Source organism: Anabas testudineus, chromosome 13 (genome assembly GCF_900324465.2).
Source record: "Anabas testudineus chromosome 13, fAnaTes1.2, whole genome shotgun sequence".
In the NCBI taxonomy this organism is placed as follows: Eukaryota; Metazoa; Chordata; class Actinopteri; order Anabantiformes; family Anabantidae; genus Anabas; species Anabas testudineus.
Window position 1 is genome coordinate 23,116,749 of NC_046622.1, and position 21,492 is coordinate 23,138,240.

The window sequence follows — 21,492 nt, forward strand, 5'->3', positions numbered from 1 at the left end:
TGCTTGTACTTGTTTGTTCTATATGGTTTTATATAGTTTTAGTTTTAGCATGAATAGGATGACGATGAGTTGATTAAGCCTGAAGTTTTATCATTTTATTTTTTGGTTCATATAGAAAGAACAAATGATCAGTGTCAGTTCAATCAAAGACTGAGTTAAGTGTGTGGGTGATGACTATAAAAGTTCTTCATAAATGAAGCTCCAATATTAGCATTCACCATGGCAACAGGTAAATAGAGAGCAGAGCTGACATTTTAATCAAGTGTAGCTAGAAATATTACCTTGTGACATTCATCTTAAAAACCCAGTAAAGAGAGAATTGAAGAAAAGTGAAAAGAATGAATACTGTTTAATATTTAGAACTTTTCTTAATGTATGATAAACTCCTGGGATCCTGCTGTTTGTTATATTAGCTCACTAACTCCATTTATTGGACTGTAACCTGATGGTGTCAAAGTGCTACTTGCAACAGAAAATAAAATAAGCACATATAAGACACAGATGTATTTATAGAACTATGACTACAACCTCACACACCAGTCAACCACAACATTAAACCATCAAGTAGTGTAAAAGTGGCTGATGGATGTCATGATTTGGTTATTTTACAGTTCAAAGTATCCAGGTAAAAACAAGTGTAACATTTAAAAAATTAATCTTAGCAGGATTTCATGACCATATTTAAATATGCTGGAAATGTAAAGATAGTAACTAAAATGCTTAAAAATAGGTCTAGAGTCACATCCCTAGAAATATTGTCATCAAATATCAGAGTATGTTCACTAACAATGGTCCATCCGTGACCATTCACAATATGGGTAATGCTTCGGCAGTGATTGTAGTCAACTTACACTTATAACTAGTTGATGATAGAAGCGCTGGCATTAGTAAATATAAGGCTTGCGTAAAGTTATAAAAATTCCTAGGCTGCTATGATTTCGATCTGTTAACTAGCATTAGATATGTGCTGTGTGAAACAGCATGTCTGTTTTATCTGACGCGAAGAGACAGCCAGAGCCTGTTGCCATAGTTACTGACGCGCGGCGTCTTATTCCTCAAAGGATGAGTAGCCTAGCTAACACAACGCTAAGGTTTAAAGCTAGCACACACTCAGGAAATCTGATTGTAATGTTGCAGCGCAGCTGGCCTTTCAATTATCTGCTTCGGAATTTGTTAACTAACTGGCTAACCTCTACTTACAAGACATACAAGGTCCGTATCGAAGAGTTATATATGAATTTAGCTAACAGACGAGACCCTGACAGTTAACGAACTACCGTTAGCTACGGTCGCTAAGGGTAACGTAACAGGAAATCATTCATGGTAGAGTAGCGCTCGTGCGGTTGAGTGCCCCATGCTGCATTCAAGGCTCCTCGGAAAGTCAATGGGCGCAGCTCTGCATGGGTAAAAAAAGAAACGCGCATTTACATATGAAAATGTACTGAATAAGAACACACACACCTGTAACGAAAGACAGAAAAATAAATGAGCGTTCTCTATAAACAATCATTTGTCAGTGTGTTCATTTTACTAGAAAACAAGTGCTTTTGTACCTTCCTCTGTTAGTAATCTGTTAGTGATGTGGTGCAACTGACTACACAGCCTCAGTTTATTCATAGCCATTTATTTGTATTGGTATTTGCCTGATTGCCTCTGTTGAAGTACAGCGTCTGCCTTACGGACAAAAAGTCAAGGTACATAAGTTTTATTCACATAGCACAATGCAGGGGGACTGTGGAGATACTGATTTCCAGGTGGATGGATGATCAATATACAAATCAACTGTGGTTCATTAGCAGACGGTTGATTTCAGAAGTTGACAGGCTGAAGTCTTGCTGAGTCACTGGATAATGATAATGGTTGCGCTGGTTTGCCATGAGCTTTACCACTGTGTGATTCAGACTCAGTAAAATACCACTGTAAAGATCAGACAGGCTAAGTGGCGGGTGCAGTACATTTATTACTACAGAAACTATTAAATAAAATAAAATGTGTGATTGTGAGCTGTCTTTTGAATGCTTGATTGCTGACATATGTAGGGGAACATGACTTTAGTTCATTTTCAACAACCTGTGGAAGCCTTTAATTCTACCAAAGAAATAATTAACAAGTTAGACCCTCTGTTATATGGTTAAATTATTTTAATGCTCCGTACCTACAACAGAGTAGTTAGGAAAAGGACTTCAATGGCCACGTAATTGAGGAATTCACAGATAACTGTAATTTGGTAATAATAAATGACAGCAGAGGGTATACATTTAAAGTCAGTACATACATACATAGACTTGTTGAAAGATCCTCAATCTGATGAGTTAAAGGATTTGATGGTAACTATACAGTGAGATGGAGCTCTGTAAATGTGTGTGTGTGTGTGTGTTCTGATTTTTCAGCTGTTCAGCATCTGTCACTATTCCTGCTTTGTCTCTGCTGTTAAGTCCAGACCTTTTCTCTGTAAGTACCTCACTTCTGCCACCAGGTGCCCTTGTTTTACTTCCTGGTTCTCCTTGATCACCTGCACACCTGCCCCTTCCTTCCTGTCCTGCATCTCTTCAGTTCTCCTGTCAGTTTTCTCACTTACCGGCTAACACCTGATTCCATATTGAGATTCTGCAATTTTACTTTTATTTCAAATCCTGAAACAGCAAAGCAGTCTGATGTAATAAGAACATATCTTTCTCTTCATCCCCATCGGGAGCCTGTATGAATGATGACTCTGTCTTTTCAGTGGGCTTTTGACAGGTTTAGCTCTGAATAAGTGAGGTTAACCTAATTAGAAGCAGATTAGCTTTGTATCATAAGTCACCATTGTGACTCAGCCTGTTTAAAAGTCAGCTTCATAAATGGGACAGCTGCGTCTGGGTTTCCTGAAACTATTAAAGGTAAGAACAAGTAAGTAAATACACAGAAACATACCATGGTCCTGTAGAAAGAATGCCTAATCAGCCTGTTAATTCAACAGTATTCACTCACAAAAATGGAGACATATTCAGGCTGTGTTTCTGCAGAAACAAACTCCTGACAAACGTTAAAAAAAATGTGGTTGCAGTCAGGAAAGACCACCACTGATCATGCAGTAATGCACCTACAAGCTGTTTGTCAACCACAAATAGCATCAGAAGGAGAAGCAGCATAATGAGAAGTGTGCTGCCTGGTAACTAAACGTCTGTCATATCCGTCATACTGGAGTAGAACAGTAAGTCTGTAGTCATCCTGCGTCCTGTCCAGTGAGAAGTAGCCTAAAGGTCCTGTGTTCAAAAAGAGTTTGTTCGCTTCAGGGTGTTTGGCTCAGTTGATCCTGAACGGGACTGGTTTGCAAACAAAATAAAAAGTTGTCTGTCAGTCGAAAAGCACTAAGTGGTGCTTGCGTGCAGCCGGGTTGATCATAGGCCAGACTCTTAATAGTCAAACCTAAAGATGCACAGGACTGAGTCAATTTCTCAAATGAGTAATACTGTGCTGCTGTGTTGAGCTAAAACCAAAGAAAGAAAAACGATCCACAACATTCTCTATAACATTGGAACAGGAAGACACGTACCCATCACAGATCTCTGATCCTTACTAAAATGTCAATCACTGCATCCAAAGAATTAATAAAAGTTTATTAATTAAAACAGGGCACAGCAGCCTCACGCTACTAGACCAGTCAAGGTCGGTAAGGTAGGTAACGCTTCACTCGTCCATAACAAGGACCAGGTCGACATCCTCTGTAATATGAGCAATCTGATGACATTATCAGTTTTGCAGGTAGAAGCAAAAAGATATTTTATAGTAAATAAGCTGAAATTCTGTGAAGTGGTCCTTTAAAAGAATGACATTTTGGTCTTGGAGGATGTTTATGGATGCATAAAATGACACAGGCGGGTGTCAACTATCAGACAGAATAGTGTATATATTAAGATAATATCCCTTTAACATCTCATCAGTCATTGTAGGAAACATTGCAAATGAGCAGGAAGAGCTGCTTTATAGTCACGTGTGTTCCTAAAACATGAGAAAGTGCTTTGATTCAATTAGATTAGAACTTTAAAACACATTCCTTTATCAGATTCTGTTTTGATGACGTGAAGCCCGATATTGTGATGATTTTAATAATAATGTTCGTGAGTAGCACTTGTAATTATATGTAAAATACACAAATTGAATGCATACAATTTCCCGTTTTGTTAGCTTTCGAATGCTAATTAGGACTTTCACCTTTTTGCGCATGGTGCATTTCTAATAATAATTTCTATCTGACATACACGATGTGGTCCGGGCATATTTGTTGATGTGTTTTTTGTTTTTTTTTTTAACATTGACTTGCTTGTCTTTTGATGTCCCTGCGTGTCTGTCTCTTCATAAAGCTCACAGCAGCGGTTAGCTCTTAGCTAACAGCTCTTAGCTAACAGCTCTTAGCTAACAGCTCTTAGCTAACAGCTTCAGTGTGGAGCGCGAAGCCCCCAGCGCGAGCGTATGGGAAGCGAGTGTTTCCCGGCATTCCCGTGGCTGGGTGCACGCGGGGCAGCACCACCAGTAGAAGGAGCTCTCCGCTGTTAGCGAACGTACACAAACATGGCGATGTCACCGACAACCAGGATGCTGTCCTCTCTTCGCTGGTCCTTATATTTATTAGTCCTCGGAGTTGCTGGGATCAATTCGTCGACCCTTCGCGTCCACCCCGCGCAGCGCTACATGCTCACTCAAAACAGAGGGTTTTTTATTATAGACGCAAATGAGGATTTACCAGACCGAGGTGGAGCGGGCGCCGAGGCTCCGAGGCTGCCTCTGGCCGCTCGGAGTAACGCTGAAGGCGGGTCGGACTCCGGCGCTTACCCGCAGCACCGAAGCCGACGGAGCACGGCAGAATCGACCATGCCAAAGGTGTACGGCAAGGTAATGTAATGCGACACGGTGATACAGTTCACTCCAAAGCGGAACACTGCGCTTCACCCCCTGACTGATCCTAGCTGCCAAGGATGTCTTTAAGAAATTGCGCAAGCGTCACTGTTTTCTAATTCACACCATTTCTCGCTTCTTGCACCTTCCAGTGAAGTAGCGTTAGTCCTGACTGCGGTCACTGTTGCGTGGGGAGAAAGGCTGCAGAGCGCCCCGTCTAACCCGAGAGCAGCACGGCCAAAGAGCCGAGCACAGTCCGTCCACCTGGCTGCACTTCACCAAACATATGTTGACATAATGTCAGCTCCCAAAGCTGGTTTCTCTTTCAGTCTGATACTTTCAGTCTTTCTGGCACTTTCCAAAGTCGGTCTGCAAACTGATAGACTGTTTCTACTACAATTACAACTTCTCCGTGTTTCAAATCATGTCAAGTGCAAAACTTCATTCAAAAAACACTGAAATAAAGTAAATGCTTACTTAATTCCCTGCGCACGTATGGCAAACAGCCATGATGCTGATTACACTATACCCTGCCATACTTCATCTATATTCATCTTTATATATATGTTAATACTGAGTGATTGACGTAAGCCCTGTAATGAATGCTCAGCACTGTTTATGTGGGGAAATTTGCATTAAAAAGCAGCAAGGCGGAAACAGGTTCAAATGAAAAGAGGGGGGGGGGAAGTCATATGAAACTGGTTTCAGGATCCACGCAGCAACAATAAAAGTAGTGTGGGTGTTGGTGTCTGTTTGTGCCTGTAGTTGAGACACCTAGGATTGGCTTTGTAGACGAGAAGAAGTGAATGGAAACCAGCAAAGTGTTTCCCTCCATTACCTGGCGTAACCCTGCTGCTGCCTCACGCTTACTGCAGCTGACACCCACTGTCCAAACACAGCGAACAGGACAAATGGTCTCCAGAGAGTCAGATCGGGATCAGGTGTCATCACTTGTAAAAAGATGCAGGCCGGCAGAAAGGACGTTATTAAATGCTTAGCAAGTGTTTGTTCCACTGCTGTTGTCCCCGTTGGCTTGTACAGTATGGCTGGACTTGTTAGGAGGCTTGAGCAGGCGTTGTAATTACAGATAATGGCTCAGGCTGAGTGGGGGTACAGTCTGCATGCTTAATCATGCTTTTGTTGTCCGTATTTGTCAGTATCTGACCTGGAATGAGCCTTGGTTGTGGCTCACTTTGAAGTCCAAGTCGTATTTGCAGCTTTGAGGGGCTCTTACGCTGGATGGGATGTAACATCACATTTTGGTGGACCCTGGAATAGCCATCGCCAGGGCAACCAGTGGATGGCTTCATTAGCCAACTCTTGTTATCAGCTGCAGTCTTAGTCAGTGGATGTACTGTACTTTTTGTCCATGTTTGGGTGCTTTTTGAAAAGTCTCATGCTTTTAAGGCAACGGCTGCCCTCAATACACACAAACAGAGCTAGATATCAGCAGTGAAAACTTAAGTCTATGTTCATTTTTAATTCACACAGTTACAGGACCAGTTGATTTTGCATGAAGAGTTACTCTGAAACCTGTACATTTAAATTATTTTAAAATAATATTGTGGTTTTAACTGTGAACCAAGGATTTTTTTTTTGGCAAATGCAACATGATAGATTTACTTTATGTTTATATTACTACAGTACATGTTTAAAAACAGTTGAAAAAGAAAAATAAGCATGCATATTAATAAAAAACTAAATACACACAGCTACACGTGGACTTCCTGCAAATAATTCAGGACCTAAGTTAAGCACATTTATTTTATTTCATTTTGAATTTTTTAAAGAAAGAATTAAAACTCTTGCAGAGTGTGCAGAAAACTCTTTATCTGCTACAAGATAACCATATTCATCCAACCAGCCTGATTCATGACTGTATATAAACTGCCTATCACAATCGGTCTTAAAACGAGTTAGCATTTTGCATATTTATGGTTTTTATGAATGTTTTTTTTTTTTTATTTACCTGAAAACCGGTCTGTGGTTAACACCAGGTCAAAAGACTTTCATGTTTTATTGTGTGACTAGTTTGTCAGTAAATGTCCTACTCAGGATTTTTAAAAAACTTTTATGTGCCTAAAAAAGTGGCTAAAGTGGCTTAACGAGTCATCATGCCCGCTATCTATACCTTTTATATCATCTTTGAGAAAATGCCATGAACACTGCTAGATTAGGTCACGTTAGGACAAAAGGCTTCATAAAAAAGACATGCCTTTTATTTACGCAGGACAAAATGAGCCAAGGTGTAACCCACCTTTCCACTTTCAACAAGTAGAAAATGCCTGCCCATAACAATTAGGGGTTCTGAAATTGAGAAATGTCTATTCTCGTGTCGTGGTACTAGAAGACATAATTGTGACAAAAAACAAGGTATGAACAGAACCGTCAATTTGGAGAATGTTAAACCTTTTTCTTTTTCTGTTACCAATTTATTGGACCTATCAGAAATCCTCCTAAACTGTGAAATTTTTGCTATATTTACTTGATACAATAATTAAAGGTAGTACTGGGTGATCTAAAACAATATTTAATTGATCTAACGACTCAGTTTTTGTTAAAAATGATTCAGAATATGGGAACCTATCTCAAATGGAATCAACTTTAAACTGACAAATGATTTAAATGAACCAAGCACACTAAAAGGTTAAATTGTGTCAAGACACTAGAAAACCACAACAGTGTGGTTTGTTGCTAGGGTTGATCGCTGGTTCACTTGCTGCTTATTCCAGGGGCCAGGTTTGACTTTGCCAGTGCTGTACTGTGTAGTGCACTGTATACCAGTGCTTCAAAAAATGAGTTGCTCGTATTTTGACTTTTAGCTGGCTTGGGTTTTCCGCACAGTGTGCAATGCACAGCACCAGTCTGCTGAGTGTTGGGCCTCAAACAGACGCACATCTTTTTATCTCATTTATCTCCTGTCTTCTAGGAGTTGTGGCTGCAGAGCAGCTGCTTACTTTACAGGCACTTCCTATGATTGAGCACTTATTTTTCTTACAATTCTTTTTTAGAAACTTAAATACAAATAACAAAGCAACAAAATTTATACAAAATGTAAATCCTGAGCACATAAAAGGGAGACTAAAATAGCAATAACTGAAATCAACAAAGAGATTTAGTGCTCCTCAAAAGATCCAGGTCCTTTGTCAATTGCATATTTTTGGAGTAGTTCTTTCTTGAAGATGAAAAAGTTTGGAGATGTTTTCAAGAATCTTTTTTATGAATAAAGACTTTTCCCAATAATATAAAACAAACATTTTATCACCAAGCACAACACCAACGATTATGTCATTACATTAAGGTAAAATTTATTTCAAGAATTTCTTACTTAATCAATCTTGCAAGTCTTCCGAAAACATTTTGGAGTGGTAACTAGATAATAACAAATGGTCTGTTGTTTCTATTTTATTATTACAAGGAGTGCAAGTGTTATTATTGAATACTTTAGGAGGTATTAGATAATGAATATATTTTGTGCAAATGTTTTTAATAGTTGCTCTGTCAAACTTAGAAAAGACTGTATTTTATTAGAATGGTCAGGAAATAGTTCATAAGTAAAACGTCTAATAATTTTATTTGTGAATTTACCCTCCCTAAATGTAATATCATTGTACTGGAGAGGAGGCAGGGGGGGCATGAATGAGGGCAGGAGGTGAATTAATGAAGAGATTCCTGACCAACATAAAATGTGCTGTTGTAATAACTTTTAGAACTGTATCAAATTCTTTTTTAATAAACTGAGTATTATATTTTAAACAAAGGTTTAAACAAAGACAGAACATTTCCTGTGTTGTACAATAAGTGTAACCAGACGTTCTTCTCTACCCAACCTTCATAATTCAGGGATTGTTTTTTTGCGGGTAATATATCTAATATTCCAAATAGGCACCAAATGTGGCAAAAAGTGACAGTTTATCCGGGGTTTTGACATTACAAAATCACAATGTAACAAGAATTCTATACCACCCAGCTTTTGAAAAATTGCATTGGGTACACGGAACCAAAAGCTGTTGCTCTTAGACAGGAATATTTTTAGCCATGGCTTTTCTATGGCCAGACGCATTTGAGAAAACTTACACAATCTTAAACTTCTGGAATTGTGGTCTCATCAGCCAGTTGTGTGATGATGATTTGCTGGTCAAAAAACTTTAATTTGGCTAATCACAGTGTTTTATAAAATTACCAATAAATCTAACTAACTGAAAATGAGAGAAGAAATGGGGCGACCCTATTTAATGCCTCTTTTAATTTCAAATCTCGGCAGGGTGCAAACATGGAGGGCAATAAAGCTTTTAGTGTTGTATTAAAAGGATTTAACTATATTCCTAAAGTGTACTCCAAAAACAAAGCTATTAAGAGAAAGAAAAATAAATCCAAGTTCCAACATTTAAAAATCTTTATAAAAGTCCAAGAAAAGGATGAAACCATCATCTTCAATAAGGTTTTTGTATTCAAGGAGATCAAGAATGAGACTGATATTATGAATTGAGTAGCCTTTGATAAAGCCTGATTGTGTATCGCTAATAATTTGCCTAATACCAGTTTTAAGGGAATTTGCGAAAAATATGAGTTAATAAACTTCACTATCATTATTAAGTAAGGCTATAAGCCTGTGATTATCAAGATGTTTCGCCTTGGGAGTGTATGTAATTTGGTTGATTCTGCAAACGTATGGAATAAAAGAACCAAGGTGATCCAAGGTAAGGTGTGATAAAGCTTTATTGATTTCATCTATACTAATATCTTTCTCACAAATATTTTTAAAGTCTTGGCTTATTTAAGGACAGATTATTCATTACAAAATTAGTCATTGCAGAAGGAAGATGATTATAGTTTTTTATAAAACTGGTGAATTTCTTTGGGAATTAGTGAGTGGTTTGTACATTCATCACCATTAACTATTTCCTATTAAAAATAAGCAATACTCCTCCCCCTTTCTTCAATCCACTTGGCTTTAGATCTTATGTAGGCACCTTTGGCTTTCTTTATATACATTTCTTCCAGCTTTGGTTGTGAAGGTAAAAAACATTTAGTTTGTCATTATCTGACATGAGGGTTTATTGGCCAAATGCTTACTAAATGATATTGAAAATTTAGAATTTTTTATTTCAAAAACTCCCATTTTAAAGAGTAAGAAGATTTGTTCTGGCAGTTAGTACCCTTTGCAATAATTCTCTCAATTCATTTACAAAAGAATTGTAAGTAAAGCGTGTAAAGAGTATCTAATAGGTTTTAACTTGAGGTTTTTATGGTGGGTTGAAGCAGGTGATTTCAGATCAAGGCTGATTGAGCAATGATCTGTTAACGGTGCAGCAGAAATTAGGGAACTATGAAGATAATGGTGGATGTGCGAAGATATCAACCAAAAGTCTAATATTAATTCACAAGAGAGATCAGATTTAAAACCAGAACATTGCTGTTATTGTTAAGTTTAAACATCTCTATCAATTTATAAAATTCTCAGAACCGCAAAGGTCAACTAGAATACGGTTCTAATGATGTGAAGTAGATTTTGAAGGGTGCCTTCCTAACCATTCATCATAGCACTTAGTGGAAAATAATGTTTAAAAAAAATGTATTTCTTCAGTGATAATATAAATTCTGAATTATTTTTGGATATATTATTAAATCATTATATATTACCAATTGATCTATGCTCTGAAAAGAAAGGCCATACCTGCCATGTGAGATGTGCCATGGGAGAAAATCATATTGTCTGTGATCTCCAAATCTTCTCATCCTCTATCTCAAAGTGTGTTTTTTGCAGTACAATGTAGTGTGCTTTTCTATTCTTAGTATAAAAATGTGTCTTTTAGCTTTGTAACAACTCTTAGACCCCTAACATTAAGTGAAACAAAAGATACATCAATACTTAAGGTGAAACATATTTTATTATATAGAGTGCAATAAAGTTCGAATGAAGTGGATTATAACAAATATCTAAGGAAGTCCCATTTTTCAACCAACCTCCCTCCACAGTAGAACATAGTAGGAATAACTGTGACCATGCAAGCAGAATAAACCAGTTGTACAAAGTTTAACAGTGTCATTGCCTTCACACCACTATTGGACGATCGTTGGACCTTGGCAATAAGCCTGGTCACCGTTTGCATTCCTGGCATCTCTGTCAGCTTGGGGAAGATCTCCCAAAAAGCAGATCCCAAGGTCTTTACAAAGTGCTGAAATTTTGGAGAGTTTCCACGCAGCATCCCGGTGAATGCGCATGGTGAACTGGATGATGAAAACTTGATGGGTCCTGGGTTTTTGGTTTTTTTTTGTTTGTTTGTTTTTTTCGGGGCCCAGGAAGTTGACAGTGTTGATGATTTCCTCTATCCTCCATTGCCCCATTACTATATTGTAGCAATGTGGCATACGTATTGAGAAAATCTTAAAGGCTATTTGCAACTTCCTGTGGATCCTCTTTATCATTTTCTTTGACACCTTTAATATGCAGATTCCAACGGTGCCTATAGCGCATGACTTCCAGGGTGCACTGTTGAAGATCAGCATTGCTGATAATAAGAGAGGGCACCTATTTCTCTGAAGATGAGATTCTAGCCTTGCAAGTTAAACCACTGACCACTGACTTGGCAATGGCAGTGATCAACTCAGAGTTTTTGTAGTGAGATTGTTAACTGCAGCGATGCCATCCAAGGAGGTGTGTGGGTGCTTTTGGGGGGACTCGTGTCTTGTTTACCCTCTTCGTGGGGTTAGGGGTTATCATTGGTGTGAGTACTCATCTCTGTCATTTGCTTGGATTGCTAAAATAGTAACATGTGGTGTATACTGCCTCCGCTAACTTTGCCCTGTGTTTGTAGGGCTTAGGTTTAGAATATTACGACATGGACTATTTGTTCTTGTGATGTGATTGGCTGATTGCCCTCGTGACAGTTTAGCAAAGCTCTTTATTATCTAGATGCTTCCTGGAATTTTTTTGTTTGTGCTAGTATGGCTCCTATCACTTAGTCCTGTGTGCTTAATAACTATGTGCTTTCACTAGTGTAAATAAGTAACAAGAAACCTCACAGTGACAATGCAAAAATATGTAGTGCAAGTAATGTTTCTAATCTAAAACTGACACTGAAACTTCAACACAAACATCCACTGTCTAGCAGTGAGATTCTGGAAGACGGAGCTGTGATGTGCTTGCACCCACAGCATTAATAGTTATGTAACAAAACACATTTCATGATTAACATTATAACACATGTACATCACAAAACTATTATTATTTTTAAAGTTATGGTGAACTGTATATTCTCTAAATTATATTTAAAATTTAAAATTGTACACCTTTTTTATTGTGTCATGTATGTATCAAGACTGAGCAATCATGCTGTGGTAAAAGAGGAAGAGTTTTTAGAGGAAGTGATGAGTTTTCTGTTTCAATGTTTTGGAAAGTATAAAGGAACAGGGTCAGTGTAGTGTTCCAATAAACTCTACTCAGATCAGACTGCAGCACAATTTATGCCCAGTTTTTGCTGCTAATCCCAGAAGGGCTATTATTGCAGTTTGGAGAGCAATAAGAGTCAGGTTGATAAGTTTAGCGTGTAGCATTATTTATCCCTGAATCTTTCTTAGTTTATGATACAGGTGCTGTAAATTCAGTTGATTCAGAAAGTTTACCACCCTTCACTTTCTGCACATATCATTGCTTTAAATTAAAGAAAAATGCTAATTTTGCCTGTTGACAAAGTGAAAATGCATTAAAAGTAAACTGTAATCCCTTTTCAAAGGCCCCTTGTGGCAAACTCAACTGATAGGATTAAACGTGTGCCAAAATGAATGTAGATGCAATTTTCCTTTTAGCTCTGGTTTGTTCACCACCAGCTCCTCAGAGAGGTAAGCCAGAGTGCTGTTGTAAATTTGGCATTGGTTTTAATATATAGCTATGCCTCAGATTCATCGAATTCATAACAGCCTTGCAGTGCTAGATTCATGTAGTGTATGTATCAGATCTTTTCATACTGGGGTAATAGGAGCTAGGCTAAACAGAAACAGTTGCAAGCTACAAAAGCGCAACACTGAGCTGAAAGATGCTAAAAACACCATAAAGCTCAGGGCAACTGCAGAGTATGGTGGTTTGTGTCAGTGGATACAACACAGATCTTCCCAGACAACACTCTGTGTGAGTGATTTACATGTGTGCATTTGAGTGAATGCATACTGCATTTGAGCCAGTGTAAAGAACAACTGAATGACACTAAATAACCTGGAGAAGCAGCAGTGTTTACAGCAGCATCAATCTCGCACATGCTGCATCCTGCTTACACATTCCCTCTGACACACTCAGCCACACCTTTAAAATACAAACACCAACACAAAACATTATTATTCATTAAAAGCACCTACTGTGGGGTAACGCAACAGCACTCACAGCTACACTATGGAAGCTTCTTCAGTAGTATTTGTCTCTGAGTTTGTGCACCTGCTGTCGGGGTGTGTCAAACAGAGCTTTCTCGGCATGGAACAACTTTAGTCCCCTTCTCTTTCAGCCTCAACTTGAATAAAATATTTAACATTGTTTGTTGAGTGCCATCATTCTACACAGTAACAAGCATCACATTAAAGCTTTGTAAACATTCAGTTTGATCCACATCTTTTTAAGGTCTATTTTGCGGCAATTTTGTCTATTTCTTGTAAAGGCTTATCTACAGTTTCTTGATTATGAATCTATCCTGTAGCCAGAAATACTTTGGTTGCTAACAGCTCATTTTAACCTGCACATGCAAACTGGTGAGTGCTCGGCAAATGGTGAGAGTGCAGCCAGCTTTCATTGCCTGCCAGTGCTGCAGAGATGATGTCATTGTTTGCGACCGGCACCGTTGCTCTCCAAGCCTCAAAGTATTGTAATAGCATTGTCCAGAATTGACTTGATTGTGTTGGTGTTGCTTAAGCTGTTGATGATCCTCTGACATGACACATCTGACCTCCACTTGAGTGATTTGGATGACTAATGCAGATTGAAGTTTGCAGTATTACATCTAGCCCTGTGTCGTTAATAAGTATTTTATATGCTTTGTGAATACTAAACACCCCAAAAAGGTTTGGTGGGACTTGGCAATAGTCCCATACTCAATAATCAATACTCATTAATGAGACTTTTATAATGCATGGTGAATAATCTTTTTAAGTGTTGTCACAAAGGCAGCTGAAGCTCCTGCAGCTATACATGGCCAGGGGCTTTTTAATTCAGATCCAAGCAGACATAAGAAATGCAGCCAGTTTCTCAGTTGCATGTTGCATGCGTGCTTGTTACTGAAAAGACACTAAAGCCTACTTTAAAAGTAGAACATCTTGAATCAGACTATGAAGGAAGATTCTCTGCATAACTAGTTTGGCATTGTCAGGACCATTATTTGGAATGTCCTAAAAAAAGAATAAACCACTGGTGTACTAAGCAACATACACATAGTGGGTCGTCCAAGGAAAACAACAACAACAGCTGGTGACAGATGCATTAAGCTGTGAAGAAAACCCCCAAAACAACAATCAGTGACATTATCACAAGCCTTCTCAGAGCAGTGGTGACGGTATCACAATTTACCTTTAGAGACTTTCTGAGTATACAGTAAGTACAGTCTACAACATTTAAACCAGCAAAACCAGAAAGCATGGTTAACATTTCCCATACATTCTGCTGTTTGTTGCGTTGTGCTTTGTGGATTAACTGGCTTGTTGGGTTGCTTGTTGTGAATTTTCAGTTACCTGCTGTATTTTCACATGGGGCTCAATCTAACATTGCTCACTTTGTACTAGGGAACTGATAGGGTAATGTCTGTTAATGTCCAGAACGATGGACTGGGACATTTGCATATTCACACATTACAGCTCCCCTGGGTAATGTTTAGAGAAGTTCAGGGTTCCAGTGTATGTCTGAACACAGCTCAACAGGCAAAATTGTGGAAGAAAAAAGGATCTGCTTATGATCCTTATCTGTGAAGCATGTTACAGGCAGATTATATTTTTCACTGATCTTTATTGATGATAAAACTCATGATGACACTGGCAGCATTAATTCAGAAGTTTGCAGAAACATTTGGTCTGCTAATTTATTTAAACATGTTTGGGAGGAACTTCATCATGTAGCAATGATCTTAAAATTGTGAAGTCAACATAGGGCTTCATCAGAGACAAATAGTGGAAGGTTTTAGATTGACCAAGTGCATGACTAAACCTTAACCCAACTGAACATGCTCTTCACCTGCTGAGGAGCACATTTAAGTGAGAACCCAATAAAAGCTCTTTATTTGCTCTTCCTTTCATATTCATCTTTTGATGTTAAACCCAAATGTCTTCAGTGTACAGCGCATGAATCAGCCTTGTCATTAACAATACTTTTGAAGGGAACTGTACGTTGAAAAAAAAGCGTGTAAAGCTTTTTGTGGCTTTATACAGCTGGAGATGTGCAAAAATGTCCTCAAGTGTGTCCACTGGGACTGAAGACTACAAGTTTAAAAGAAGTGACAGTAGCAGGCTTAAGTAGCCTCCTCATCTGCTTGAGGCTATAGCCTTCAGACTAACATTACATACCCTCTGACCAGACTGTCAGAGGATATATTGAATTGTGTTTTTGATGGTATAGGTTTTTACACATAAAATTCTAGAACCTAGGTCAGCCACAGCTGCTATTTATTGTTAATGGAGAGCCAGCCTCGCAGCTTAGTACTCCCTACAGAGCAGTCCCAGCTATACTGGGGAATGGTAAGAAAGGCTCATCTTGATGGAAATATGGTCTGATGCAGTTTAGCTACAGCCAGGTGAAAACTAGTCAGGATCGCCTTGATTCCAGCGGAAACCAAGTTTACTAGCATGAAGGAGTTTTGAATTAAATACATGAAAAGCTGATCATTGTGTTTAACCCTTTGTCTAAGTTACCAGGAGAGAAAAAAACACTTCTCCACCATTGCTGGTGTGGCAGCTGGTGGCAGATACATCACAAAACAACTGAGGATGTACATAAAGCTCTGAACACAACATCCGTCCAGAACTATAGATTGACAACTGCTTTCTATCTTTATGTGTAAATGCCGTGGGTTTTAACAAAACCCAAGGTAGTTCTACTGCAAAATGTTCCTTGTCCAAAATGTCGTGAGAGTTTTCTAGAAAAGAGATTCATAGTAAGACTATTTATTAACTTTAATTTAATAAAAAAAAATATATAAAGAACACAGAATAACTCAATCATGGTGATCTATTCGTAAAAGAATTACTGTGTTATTGACTGTTTTTAGGATTTTTGTATTGTGTTAAATATTTGAGGAGGATGTTGCAGTGCAGATATAAACCTTACACCCCCCACACCACAGATGGTGATAAACTCATTGTTCCAGTCTGTCGACCGATCCATAGTAAAAAGGGACAAATACTTTCACTCTGAACATTGCAGCTGGTTTGCTGTTGGATATAAAAGGTTTGCACATGATGCTTCTTGGAGAGATAGAATGCCTGATGCATTTGCATATCAAAACTGTCTGTTTTCATCTGTCACTAGACTGCAGTTTGTCCTTCTTTGTGATGTGTTAACAAGTGTAGCATTAACAAAAGTGGACAAAGATAGTGTTTCTACATGCAAACAATGTTACTCACTGTATGAATACATAGTGCTTACAGGATTTCAGTCCTGTTTGATGTGGCGACATCTGTGGTTACCGTGGTAACAGCAAGTGCAGTTTCATGCTACAGCAGATGCATCCTTGAGCGGCTGCTTTGTCAGGACATGACCCCCTGCTAACGTAGGCAGTCTGAATCCCGAGCTGGAATGGCAGACATGGCTTGAGATGCAACTTGTGGACCCAGTGGACACATACGTACAAGCTGCAGAAGAGTTAAATCAAAGTCAAATCAAGCAACGTAAAGTAAATGTTATTTTAATATGTCCTTTCTACAGAGGTTATAACAAAGATGCTTTGTTGGATAAGATGAAAACACCAGCACCAAATATGGTGGCGATAACGTTTGCCATTTGATTCTCAAACATTGCCTGTGAACACAGCACTTTTCAGCAATGGATGGACTGCAGTTTGCTGCAACCTACCAACTAATTTTGTTTTTTGTTTTTAATCTCGACATCATTCTTTAGATTCTGCTGTGTTGGTCCTCAGAGCCGTTGGCACCTTTCTTGCCTGCTTGCATTGTGGCCAGTGAGGCCTAAAAGGCAGAGATTTACTTCTGCAACACCTTGGGCTGAGAGACAGCCCTGGCTTTTACTGAAGCGGCCCTGAGGGGGGAGGAGCAGTGAGAGGGGCTGATTACTAAACCAAGAGATGGGAAAGCATGTTGTGTATCAGTGAAGTTGGCTTCATTACAGTGCCTCATAGTCTTCCCTTTGTTGGCAGTTACACGAGGAAAAGGTTAAATTTGTGTCTTGCTGGCGACTCGCAGTCTGGTCTTGCAGGATGTTGGCTTTGCCGTTTTTGGGGGATGACACCAGAATTATGTTAAAGGAAAAATCTGTCCTTTAATAAATTTGATATTCAGTCTAGCCCCTAGTAATTTCCCCATTGTCACTCAGTCCTTAGCTAATCAATCCGTGTTGTTGCTGCTCTGGTTTAAGAATTTTTGAATCCTTTGTGGGTGGAGATATTATTTTTTCTTCCTCTTCAATATATGTGTCCTTGTGGGACGATTATTGGATTTTGGTGCAGGTAAATCTAAATGTTAACAAATCCTTGATGTTAACAACACAACAGACCCAGCTCTTCGTGCTGCCCTGCTGGCAGCTGTTAAATGTGGAAGTGTTTCACGATAAATATTTTATTAAACTCCAGTTCTATCAAAATGCCGGGGTTTTGGCTCTGGCATTGTTGTCAGTGTTGTGGTGGTAGAAGTTGCAAAGCAGAAATAGGTCGAGTGCCGTGTCTGATCATAGCCGACAATGGCAGCAAAGATATTTGTTTGCTCCGCTGTGTGAGGAGCCAATGCCAAAGTGCAGAAAGGAGGCCGTTCAGAGGCCTGCCCCTTGCGGAATCATCAATAAATCATAAGGCAGGAAAGCAGTGCAGAGATAACATGGTGAGGTAGTGACATTTTTTCATCAATATATGGACCCAATGGGACCTCAGTCTCCCACCCCCTCTCAGCCAGGCCACCTTTACTTACTACTTACTACTACCACTTAGGTAGTTTATTTTTGAAATATTTAATGTTAAGACCATGTAGTGTGATGATTAGGTTCTTTATGTAAAAGATACTTCTACTTGAGAAATCATGTTCTTTATGCATCACTATTATCTTTGTTACTGTCTACTTTCTTTTTTACATTAGCATTTACAGGTTTTTTTTCCCCCTCAGACCAACATTGACTACCACGACTGAAACCACTACACAGCTACGTCCACCTTTGAGATCTGTCTTTCCAAACCACAGCCTCCCCTATAACTTGCTGCCTGAATGTTTCTAGAGTCTCTTTTGTTTCTAGGGTCTCTTTTGACACCTGCAAATTATATCTCATATTTCTAAAGACTTCAATTTTGTGTAGGCTTTAGGAAAGTAACGCTGTGCCTATGTGGAAGATTGAGTGAACTGTCTTTCAGCTACTGCTCTGGTCCCTTTCTTCAGGGACAGTACAGGTCATCTGTTGTAAGGCAGGGACAGGGACAGGATGGAGTGTAGGTCAATCACGTGCCTAAGAGATCGAGCCACTGAACTGAACCATGTATCTGGAATAAATGACACCCCTACGAAAAATGACTAAACTGTAACACTATTTATCATTAGTAAATATCAGTGTACAAAACAAGCAGCCAGCTGCTTCTCAGTTTTAGCTAATTCCGATCGCTGCACTTACTTGTTAAAGTGACAAATGTTGTGGTGGCACGCTGTGTCAGCTGGCACTAATGAATATTAATTCTGTGAGTGAACTTGGTGATTGGATCATCAAATACCAAAAACTAAAGGACTCAACTGTAATAGTGAAATGCTGCACATGATACTGTATTTTAAGGTACTTGTGCTGACATTTTCAGTTCACATTGTTTATAACAAAAGTGTCCTGTTTGCACTAAACAATGTATATATGTATGTATGTATGTATGTATGTGTAATCAGAAAGACTGATTACAAGTAGTCTGTAACATATGCCCAATGGTGATATGTGTTGTACCTGAATATAGACCATATGCATACATACCATTGCATTACATATATTTGAGCAATTGTTCATATAAGCATACACATACTATATAAAATACATAATACATAAACAATGTGATGAGTCTGGTTTTATGAACAGGCTCTTTAGAATGAACTGATCTCAGGTCACAGCCTTGTGTGTTTGCATACTTGGCTGTCATGAAGCCTTGAAGGCTGTTACAGCAGTTTAGAGCGCTGCTGATCTTTATCTTTCTACAAAGTTTTAGTTTGACAGCAGGACCACTAAAGAAAGAAACTTTGTGTGTCTTGACATTCAAAAGTGAAAGAAGAAGCATGTCTGTCTTGGTCTGAATCATTGCACATTTCCAGGGCTTATGGCAGAGGTTTTACTGTAAAGGCACACGTCAGTGATGTTTTGTTAGGTTTTGTTAGGTTTTTCGCTCTCTATTACTTTGCAAAACTTAAAAGAGGTTATATGCAGTGTTTCCTGATTCTGCTTGCTTTTCCCTCTGACATTCAACCTTTCTTGTCCTGCAGGCCAGCCTTAATGACTCCCATAACCAGATGGTGGTCCACTGGGCTGGAGTGAAGAGCAATGTCATTGTAGCCTTAGCGCGAGACAGCGCCGGAGCCACCGGGCCCAAATCCAGCTCTGTAAGTACAGCTGAATAAATAAAGAAGAGATACAGGAAACCTATGTAGCTGCAAACTCACATATTCTTGATGGTATCTCAGGAGTCTTAATCTCACCCCTTCAATTTTAAGCGTTGTCACACAGTTGCCTCAATAAATAAGCAGTACAGTGGGAGGTGCATGTGTTTCCACTTGCTTAACATGTTTGTCCTGTTTGTGTTGATGCGATTGTTGAGTCACACATCAAGACATCTGCCAACCGAACACACATACAAACAAGCCCCAAGTTGTCATTGCACAAATCATGTCTCTTATATCTGTCTTCACTTCTCCATTAGGGCTGCATATGAAATAACAAAAGTCCTCAATGGTTTACTAAACTTTTCAGTACTGGTAGACAAATGTTCAGTTATCTGATAAACACATTTGTAATTTAGCCTGTTAATATTCTAATATTATTGTAATATCTAGAGTAAGTAGTCTGGTGGCATTTGTCATTACTAGCTGCTGCTTTGACATACTGTCTAAGTCACTGTAAATCATGTAATGAGAAAGATGTATGGGTTTTTAAATGATCATGGGCTACACAATAGGGGTTTATTACTTCTTTCTCTCTTCTTTGCGTACAGGTATATGTCTCCTATGATTACGGAACCTCTTTCATCCTCATCTCAGACAAGTTCCAGTTTTCAGAGGCCAAGTGGAAGAATGGCAGCAAGCAAATCATCTCCCAGTTCTACCACAGCCCTGCAGACAACAAGAGGGTAAGTCACAGTTTACTTCTTAGAGACAGAGGTGTGCAAGATGGTCCCCTGCCCTGGAGTGCAAAGTAAGTTTACTGTTCTCATGTAAAGATATCACTGAAGGTGAGGTTGTGAAAAGGTGTAGAGAAAAGACTAAACTGGAATAATCAGACCAGCTTAAGGATTATTACCTAATAACAGTGTCTATAGTATTATTCTTGTTCTGTGATCTCTCCCTCAAACAAACCAAACTTTAAAGTGCTCCAGGATGTACTGTTTCTGTGTCATGAGGTATAAGTGCAAGATTTTTTGTTAACATTTAAGTGCAGAGAAAGCCTTGGATAGTTCTGTTTTCAGCAGGTTTTTCAAAATTGGGAGTGAGGCTCCTGAGTGTGCAGAGGTGGGTAGGTCGTTCCACCATTGTGGAACTGCTGAGCTGAAAAGTTTAGCCTGAGATCTTTTGAGGTGAGGTGAGGGGACCACAAGACGCTAAACCCTGCATAGGTTTTAGAGAAGAACAAAGAGCAGGGCTATGCTGTGTCTCTGTAAAAAGTAAGAAAGTACCAGGAATGTGACTGTCAACAGTCTCACTGTGTGCATAGATACAAAATCTGAGGTTATTACACCTTTCAGAGTTGCAGAAAAACATAAACTCTGTTACTTTATAATTTTAATCTTTTAAAGTGTACTTCTGTATGTGTTTCTAAATGTATATGAAGCTAAATGTTGTAGGTTTTAGCACTAGTCTCAACCTACTAGTTCTTTTGGTCAGAGTCTTAAGTCAGAGCCAAGACTGACTTAAAATGCATCCAGTTACACGATAGCTTCATATGCATTTGTGTATACAACATTGTCACCAGCATGATGTAGATATACAACTCTGTCTTGATCATTAATCATTTATGTATGGATTAAATAACAGGAAGCCTAGCAATGATCAATTGCTGAACACCTCCCAGTGCTGGACAGTGCATCATTAACCTTAACTCTCTATTGTATTAGACAAATATGAAAACATCCATGCTCATGTTCCATATTTAAAATGTAAAAATATTAATATATATTAATAAGGCAACTGGGAATTGAAAGAAGAATATTGATAACATGTTCATTTTTGTATCTCCAAGTGAAGAGGAATTCCTGTTGC

General features: G+C 38.8%; 1 protein-coding gene across 1 annotated transcript in view; it reads left to right on the top strand.

Annotated features, from left to right (window-relative positions):
• The first annotated feature begins 4,510 nt into the window (after window positions 1–4,510).
• The window catches only part of sorl1 (sortilin-related receptor, L(DLR class) A repeats containing), a 61,985-nt gene continuing 45,003 nt past the window's right edge, over window positions 4,511–21,492 (top strand). The window contains exons 1-3 of the mRNA XM_026341394.1: window positions 4,511–4,872; window positions 19,507–19,623; window positions 20,232–20,366. Coding sequence (XP_026197179.1) covers window positions 4,552–4,872; window positions 19,507–19,623; window positions 20,232–20,366 — 573 coding nt within the window. The 5' untranslated portion in view covers window positions 4,511–4,551. The remainder of the gene's footprint in view (window positions 4,873–19,506; window positions 19,624–20,231; window positions 20,367–21,492) is intronic.